The 8392-nt window shown below is 63.7% G+C and overlaps 1 protein-coding gene across 1 annotated transcript; it reads left to right on the forward strand.

The window, feature by feature from the left end:
- The first annotated feature begins 519 nt into the window (after positions 1 to 519).
- LOC125363515 (dehydrogenase/reductase SDR family member 2, mitochondrial-like) lies at positions 520 to 7761 on the forward strand. Its single transcript, XM_048362798.1, has 8 exons — positions 520 to 659; positions 2290 to 2467; positions 3084 to 3185; positions 4163 to 4233; positions 6341 to 6392; positions 6923 to 7057; positions 7249 to 7304; positions 7650 to 7761. Exons 1-8 carry the CDS (start codon positions 520 to 522, stop codon positions 7759 to 7761), a joined length of 846 nt encoding a protein of 281 aa, XP_048218755.1.
- The last annotated feature ends 631 nt before the right edge of the window (positions 7762 to 8392 follow it).

Below are 8392 nucleotides of genomic sequence, written 5' to 3' on the forward strand. Positions count from 1 at the left end.
TCACGGGGCGACAACTGTCCCATGCGCATGGGACCCAGGGGTCTCCCGGAGCGCAGATCTTTCCGTGCTAAGCCCCGCAGGCCTGGGAAAGGGAGAGGGTGCACCCCACGACGTCCCTAGTTCCCTGGGATTCGCTCTGCAATTGGAGATCGTGGCTCAGCGCTCCTGGGCAGGCTGGAACTCGAGATTGCCCGCAGGGGTAACCTGTTCGATCACGGGTCTCGGTCTCCCCAAGAGCTGGTGTGTGGGTTGAGGGACAGTCGTCCTTTCAGCACTGGCGATGCGGCTGCTGTTAGAGCGACACAGGTGGCCACCCCGTCTTGGAGGCCGTACAGGATGAACGGGTGGGCAGGAGGTGGCAGAGGCAGAGAAGCACGGCGGGGAAGCACGGCGGGAGCGACGGTCTTTATGTGGGTGTTCCTGGAGGGTTTCGGGGGTCAGATCTGTCTGAGGTGGTCCACTGTCTTTCAGGGGCTTTCCCAGCCTGAGGTCCCGGAGGAGGAGGGCCGCAGTCGCGCCATGTTCAGGGCTGTGTCGTGGGCCTGCAGGGCTCTTTGTGGAGCCCGCCGCCCTCGTTCCGCGAGGACGTTCAGCTCAAGAGAAAACAGGAGCCCGGCCCAGGCCAACAAGGTGGCCGTGGTCACCGGCTCGACCAAAGGGTGAGTGGACGGGGGAGGGGCCGCCGCCCAGCCAGGAAAGGTCGCAGCGGGCGCTGCAGTCCCGCGCATGCGCCGCACGCGTCCCGGCTGAAACCAGGGAGCGACGGCCTCAGGGGTTTGTGGACTGCATCCTGCCCGCCGGTACCAGCAGAACGGGCAGGGTGCTGTCTCTCCGCGGCTCAGTCTTTATGGTTCAGAGACTCACGCCACGTTTCTTCCAGCGTCCCTCCAGCGCCTCTTTGCCCTCTGGCTGCCGGCACAATGCGCCATTTATAGACCTTCTTTTTTTTTTTTTTTTTTTAACCAAAATACAGCAGGATGGGAAAGTCCTGTATTTTCCGCTCCGGGGCATTCTCTGTTCTGTGACCTCACGTGGTCTGTAACAGCACCAACTCAGTCACCTGTATTTTGGAATTGTTTAGAGACCGTGGACCTTCCAGGGCCCTCCCTATGGTGTTTTAAAGCTTTGTGTGTGCACAAAGGGCCCAAATGGTCGCAATTTCTGTCCCCAGTGTTTATAGTGAATGAATTTATCCCAAATCCCAAGCTACCCAGAGGGTTTCTACAAGACAATGGAGACATGCCTTCTCCTGTTCCTTTACCAAATGGGACAAGCTCCCGGCAAGAGTTCTCAGACTTTCTTAACGCGAGGAAACGGGCCGGGGGTGGGGGGGTGGGGGGAATGTGTTCTGGGGGGGATGGGGGGTGGGGGGAGTGTGTTCTCCAGGGAAAAGCTTGGGGAAAGGCTTGGAGAACGTGCAGTTCACACCACAGCCCTGTCGCTATGCAAAGGGAAGCAAAGCTGGGCAGTTAAAACTTTTCTCTCTGTTTAGGCCCGGTGCCCAGCAAGTTTCCAACTATTCGGATAGTGCATCACTGTGTTTTTATAGCTCCTGTAAATGAAATCGATACAAAAATAGCTTATCTACGGGCTGGGGATATAGCCTAGTGGCAAGAGTGCCTGCCTCGGATACACGAGGCCCTAGGTTCGATTCCCCAGCACCACATATACAGAAAACGGCCAGAAGCAGCGCTGTGGCTCAAGTGGCGGAGTGCTAGCCTTGAGCGGGAAGAAGCCAGGGACGGTGCTCAGGCCCTGAGTCCAAGGCCCAGGACTGGCAACAACAACAACAACAACAAAATAGCTTATCTACAAAACAACGTAGACACAGCCAGTGCTGTCATCCTGCCTACCCGAGAGACTGAGCTCTTAGGATCAAAGTTCAAAGCCAGCTGGGGCAGGAGAGTCCACGAGGCTCTTAACGTCCAACCAGCCACGGGAAAGGCCGGGAGCGGAGGTGTGGCTCCAGTGGTAGGGTGCCTGGGTGCCCCAGGTGTAAAAGCCAAGCCCCAAGTCCCAGCCCCAGGCCTGGCACGTTACACAAACCCACAAACCAAACGGCACGCCTACGGTCGCGAGAGCTGAGTGAGGTCGCCCTGTGTGTCCTCCAGGTTGAAGGGCAGCTCCTAGGCGGCAGGCGTGCGAGCTCAGCGTGGGCGAGGGAGGAGGGAGGGGCAGGCGTGGGCGAGGGCCGGCCCTGCGGGGAGGAGGGAGGGGGAGGCGTGGGCGAGGGCCGGCCCTGCGGGGAGGAGGGAGGGGCTGAGCCCGGCGCGCCTCCCGTCCCCGCAGGATCGGCTTGGCCATCGCGCGGCGTCTGGCGCAGGACGGGGCCCACGTGGTGGTCAGCAGCCGGAAGCAGCAGCACGTGGACCGCGCCGTGGCCTCGCTGCGGGCCGAGGGGCTGAGCGTGGCGGGCACCGTGTGCCACGTGGGGAAGGCCGAGGACCGGGCGCGCCTGGTGGCCACGGTGAGCGGCAGGGGTGGGCGTGGGGGGGCGGCGGGGCAGTCCGGGTGGGAGGGAGGGCGTGGGGGGGGGATCAGCCGCCCCAGCGGCCCGGGGCACACGGACGCGTCCAGACCTCCCGCCCCAGGAGCCTGGCGAAGCCCGAGCCCCACGGCGGCCTGCGGCGAGGGCCGGCTGCAGAGGCCCAGCCTTGCCGTCTCCAGGCTGCGGACCCCAGGCTGCGGAAGGCGCCGGCAGCACGGGCCTGGGCCCGCAGGCGGCGGGGTGGGGGCCTCTGAGGGGGATCTCGCCCTCGATGGGAGCGCGCAGCGGGTCTGGAAGGTGCCCCCGACGGGCAGGTGCTGCGGCAGGGCATGGGTTCTTGTCCGCCCCGAGCCGGGGACAGCAGAGAAGGACCGGAGCAGAAGTGGAGGAAGTGGGTGACCCGAGGCGTGGATCCGTGCGGCTCGGGGGCCGGGCCGGGGTGTCCCCGGCACAGAGGCTTCGGGGAGGGGAGACGCGAGTGTTTTGATCCGGTGCTGCTCAGGGGCGGCCCTGGGCCCGCCGGCCGGGAGTTATTTCTGTCGGCTCCGGACGGCACCCTTCACCCGGGTCCTCCTCCCTTCCCTTCCCTTCGCAGGCCCTGGAGCACTCGGGGGGCGTCGACTTCCTGGTGTGCGTGGCAGGGGTGAACCCCTTGGTGGGGAGCACTCTGGGATCCAGCGAGCAGATCTGGGACAAGGTGAGGCTTGGGCCTTTTTTATTGCTATGATCGTCATCTTTAAGGACTTGTGCGAAGCGGTTGTCTTCAACGAAACGATTTCTGAATACAATGCGTCTTGCTCAGTGCCCCCCCTTTCAACATGCGCACCCCGCCTCCCCACCTCTCCCCAATGCCACTCTTAAGTTTTTTGTTTGTTTGTTTTTCCAGTCCTGGGGCTTGAACTCAGGGCCTGAGCACTGTCCCTGGCTTCTTTTTGCTCAAGGCTAGCACTCTGCCACTTGAGCCACAGCGCCCCTTCTGCCTTTTTCTGTGTCTGTGGTGCCGAGGACTCGAACCCAGGGCTTCATGCATGCGAGGCGAGCGCTCTGCCGCTAAGCCACATTCCCAGCCCCCTTCCATCTCTCTTGGGGACTGGGTCTCGCGCGTCTCACATCTGCTGTGTGTGTGTGTGCGTGTGTGCGTGCATGTGCACACGCGGGCTCTGACGGAGGGGCTGGCCTAGGCCACACTTCCCGCGAGTTAAGTTCAGCAGGCCCTGACCGTGCTCGGCCCCCCCCACCCCACCCCACCCACCCCCCGACGCCGAAGCCCGCCCTGCGCTCGGCCCCCTCTCTCCCGCCGCTGCCACGAAGCGCGGCGGTGCGGCTGGGAGGCGAGGCTGCGGCTGCCGGCGGTGGAGACCCCTCAGCCCGGACCCACCGCGGCAGCCCGGGAGCCGGCCCAGCCGGCCGGCGCGGGGACGGCAGCCGTCTTGCCGGAGCCCGCTGGCCAGTCCCGGCCGCTGCCGCGGCAGAGCCCTGCCCCCGCCCCCCCCCCCCCCCCCGGTCCTGGGCCGCCCCCTGCGCGGTGGGGCCATCCTCGCGTCCGGGGCTCTTCCTGCACGCCCAGGCCGCCCTCCCTCCGCGGTCCTCGCCTCTGGGCGCGGCTCCCACGACGGATCTCCAGGTGACCGCGTGTCCCCGGGTCCTCCGCCGCCACTCACCCTCTGATTCCAGATCCTGGACGTGAACGTGAAGGCCCCAGCCCTGCTGCTAAGCCAGCTGCTGCCCTACATGGAGAGCAGGGGGTAGGTGCCGAGGGCAGCGAGCGGCGTCTGGGCAGTGAGGCCCGTGGGGCGGGCGGGAGAGACGGCGGGGTGGCCTCCGGGAAGGCCCTGCCTCGCCCCCTGCCTGGTGACAGTGTGGGGAAGAGGAACAGCCCCCCAGGAGGGAGCAGAGCTGGTCTTCCGCCACCCTCACCCCCTGGTCTCAGGAGCGGCGGGGACTTCGTTCCTCTAAGGCCTCTAAGGCCGGGAGCCGGGCCTTTCTGTACCTTGTGGCCATCTGGTGGCAGGCCAGATTGGGACTCCCTAGGGAGGCGGGGGGCTGTGCCACACACGGTCACATGGGCCCTTCTGCTTCTCAACTTCGGGGTGCTGTCCGAGGGAGAATACTCTATGTTTATCGGGTGGTGGTGAGCTTAGTGTCCATCGACTCAGGGCGCTGTCCTTTCCAGAGAGTTCCGAATAGTTCTCCAAACCTGTCTGCTTTTGAAGCCAGGGCCGCAAGCTTACAGAGTTCACACGTCAGGCCTAGCCACGTGCCCTAATACGCCAAACAAAGAGAAGGGAGATTTATCACCCGTCATGGGCCCCTGGGAAGAGAAAGCCCTTCAACCCATCTTCCAGGGTACGGATGTCAGCGTCTGGTTTAGAGAGAAACATGATTAAGGCACTGGGAGGTTGCCATCCATAGTTTGACAGTCCCAGTTATAGGCACGGTGCTAATACCTAGTGCTCATCATTGAGTCCTGGCTTTGGTGGTGTGTGTGTGTGTGGGGGGGGGGGGGGGGTTCTAGAGAAGTCTTATTGTTGTCATCACTCAAGAGAAGTAATCTGGTCAGCGTGAGCAAGTCCTTCGTGTCCGGCGGGTGCGCTGCTCTTTTTCTTCTTTTTATTTTTATTTTTATTTTTTTGGCCAGTCCTGGGCCTTGGACTCAGGGCCTGAGCACTGTCCCTGGCTTCTTCCCGCTCAAGGCTAGCACTCTGCCACCCGAGCCACAGCGCCGCTTCTGGCCATTTTCTGTATATGTGGTACTGGGGAATCGAACCTAGGGCCTCGGGTATACCGAGGCAGGCACTCTTGCCACTAGGCTATATCCCCAGCCCATCTTTTTCTTCTTTTTAAAATCTTTCATTGTACGAAGGAGGGGCCTTTGCAACGCAGCAGTTTATGAACGCAACGCATCTTGATCGGGGTCACCCCTCCAACATGCTCGCCCCTTTGGACCCACCCTCGTCCTTACTTCCCTTGATTCTGTGGCATGCACAGTGGATTTGGGGCTACGTTCGCCCTCCTTCCCCGTTCGCTCCCCTTCCCCCTCCTGGGCTCCGTCCCCCAGCGCACATTTACCCGAGAGGCGCTCTGCCCCGAGGGGCTCTGCCGTTCCTTTCCTGGGGCGCGGTTTTGACTTTCTTCTGTACCTATCTGTCCTTGTAAAGATGCTGCCACCAATCTGTCCTGCCCTTCTGCTGTCCTAGGTGAATGCCAGGTAGCCCAGGGAGAGGTCAGATACGAAGTGGAGGCCCAGCCGGCAAGCTTTCAGTTAATTTGTGCACAGCCAGTGCTTTTTAGCGGAAACGATGTAAGCTCCCGTTCCTCTTTCTGAAGTCTGCGCTGGGAGGCACGGCTCCGTGGGTAGAGCAGCTCGCCACTGAACAAAAGTGTCAGCTACCGAGTTGGAGTCCCGGGCTTGGACAACAAAACAAACAAACAAAAAGGAAAGAAATGAAGTCATCACTAACTTTGAGCCAGTTGCCTTTTCACAGGAAAGCAGGGATTCTGAAGCCCGGTGCCTGTGACTTCCACCTGTAATCTTAGCTAGTTCGAAGCCAGCTTTGGTAGACATAGCCAAGAGACTCTTATCTTTCATAAAGCAGCAAAAAGCTGGAGGTGGAGGCGTGGCTCAGGGGAAAAAGCGAAGCGAGAGCGTGAGGCCCGCTGAGTTCCAGCCCCAGGGCTGGCGTGCGCACACGCGCGCACACGCGCACACACGCACGCACACAGGATTTCCTGGTTTGCCTGGCTTCTTATGATGATGATGTGGGTGCGCACAGGGGCCCCAGCTCCAATGACGAGCACAGTATGGGTCTGTCAGGGGCGCTCACCTCTCGTCTCCCGCCGTCTCCCTTGCAGGGGGAGCTCCGTGGTTCTGGTCTCCTCCGTGGTGGCGTACGTGCCTGTACCAGTGAGTATGAACCCCGCCCCCCGGGGTTGGGGGACGCCTGCTGATTTGCTTTCCTGGGAGACCCTGCAGCAGCAGGGGTGGGGGCAGGACCGGCTGCGGATTTCAGCTAGAATCGCATCAAGATGTCCGCCACCAGCGTTAGCGCCCAGGGCTGCCCGCCACGCGCTGTGTCCACGTTGCCGGGCCGTCTCTGAAGCCCGCTGGCCCGGGGTTAGCGGGGGGGGGGGGCTTCGTGGGGACCGCTACGCGGGCCTCAGTTCCAGCTCCCGGGCTGCACGCTGGAAGGTGGGGTGCGGCGCCCTCCGCGCCGACTCTGGACACCCGCGACGGGGCTCGTCGACACTTCCCGAGGCCCGGGGCGCCCCTCGGCCCCAGAGCGGATGCCGGGGAGTGACGCGGGGAAAGGGCGGGGTTCGGTGGGGGCTCGAGCGTGGGGGTCCCCTGGGTGCTGAGCTCGTGGGGGCCTCGTGGGGGGAGGGCCCCTCCCCGCCCGCCCCGGCACCCACTCGCCGCCCGCCTGGGCCCCGCAGGAGCTGGGCGTCTACAACACCAGCAAGACCGCCCTGCTGGGCCTGTGCAAGTCGCTGGCGGTGGAGCTGGCCCCGAGGGGCGTCCGGGTGAACAGCCTGGTGCCCGGGGTCATCAACACCGACTTCAGCCAGGCGGTGAGTGCGGGGAGCAGCTCCCGGGCCCCGCCCGCACCCCAGTCCTGCCCACTGGGGGGGGGGGGCGCCAGGCCCGGCACCCAGGGCCTCCGGGCCTCGGGGCCGCCCCTCTCCCTGAGGGGGGGGTCACCCTCCCTCCCCCCGGAGGCTCGGGCCGGCCCTCTGCCTGACAAGCGCCTGCCGTCTTCCAGAGGAAGCCGATGGCCCACGTCCTGCCGGCCGTGAAGGGGGTGTACGGATGGCAGAGGTAGGTGGGGGGCAGGGGCTCTCGGCCGGTGTGGACTCGAGGGGGGGGGTCCCCGGGTCCCGGCCTGGAGCTGGGAGGGTGGGGGAGGAAGCGGACGCGAGGCCCTCCCCCCGGGCCGGCGGAACCCGGGGTGCGGGCTCAGCTCGGGGCTCAGCTCGGGGCTCAGCTCGGGGCTCAGCTCGGGGCTCAGCTCGGGGCTCAGCTCGGGCTCAGCTCGGGGCTCAGCTCGGGGCTCAGCTCGGGGCTCAGCTCGGGCTCAGCTCGGGGCTCAGCTCGGGCTCAGCTCGGGGCTCAGCTCGGGCTCAGCTCGGGCTCAGCTCGGGCTCAGCTCGGGCCGCTCCGCAGGACCGGGGAGCCGGAGGACTGCGCGGGGGTCGTGTCCTTCCTGTGCTCGCCGGACGCCAGCTTCATCACGGGCGAGAACATCGTGGTGGCAGGCTACTCCCCCAAGCTATGAGGGGCGGGAGCGGGGTCCCGGTGGAAGACGGGGGTCGGGGCGGAACGGGGAAGCCCGGGGTGCAGCGGGAAAGGGAACCGCGCGGGAGCTGTGCGCGGCCTTCCACCGGGAAGTAAATGCGTTTGGAAGCTTCTGAGCCGGGTCTCCTATTTGGCTGGTGAGAAATGAGCGTGCCCTTGACCTACAACCCTCATCCTTCTCTGTGTGTGCGCGCGTGCGCGTGTGTGTGCGTGCGTGTGTGCGTGCGCGTGTGTGTATGCCCGTACTGGGCTTGAACGCAGGGCCTGGGTGCTGGTTCTTAGCCACTTTTGCACTCTACCGCTCGAGCCACTCGTTGTGGTTAATGGGAGCGGAGAGTCTCCTGAACGTTTCTGCAGGAGCTGACTGCGAGCCGCAGTCTTCAGAGCTCAGCCTACTAAATAGCAAGGATTCCAGGGCTCAGCTCCCAGTGCCTGGTCAGAAGCGTTCTAGTTTTGAAGTGATAAATGGAATCGGGGGTCTGGGGCGATGGTTCTCAAACATCGCTAATCTGCAAATAGTAATCTGACTTTGGGAGTTTCCACTGAAAACCGTCTTCAGATCTGCTGATGAAGTTCACGATCCATAGTAATGATCATTTGTGTGCCATCCA

This window comes from Perognathus longimembris, chromosome 14, assembly GCF_023159225.1.
Source record: "Perognathus longimembris pacificus isolate PPM17 chromosome 14, ASM2315922v1, whole genome shotgun sequence".
Taxonomy (NCBI): domain Eukaryota; kingdom Metazoa; phylum Chordata; class Mammalia; order Rodentia; family Heteromyidae; genus Perognathus; species Perognathus longimembris.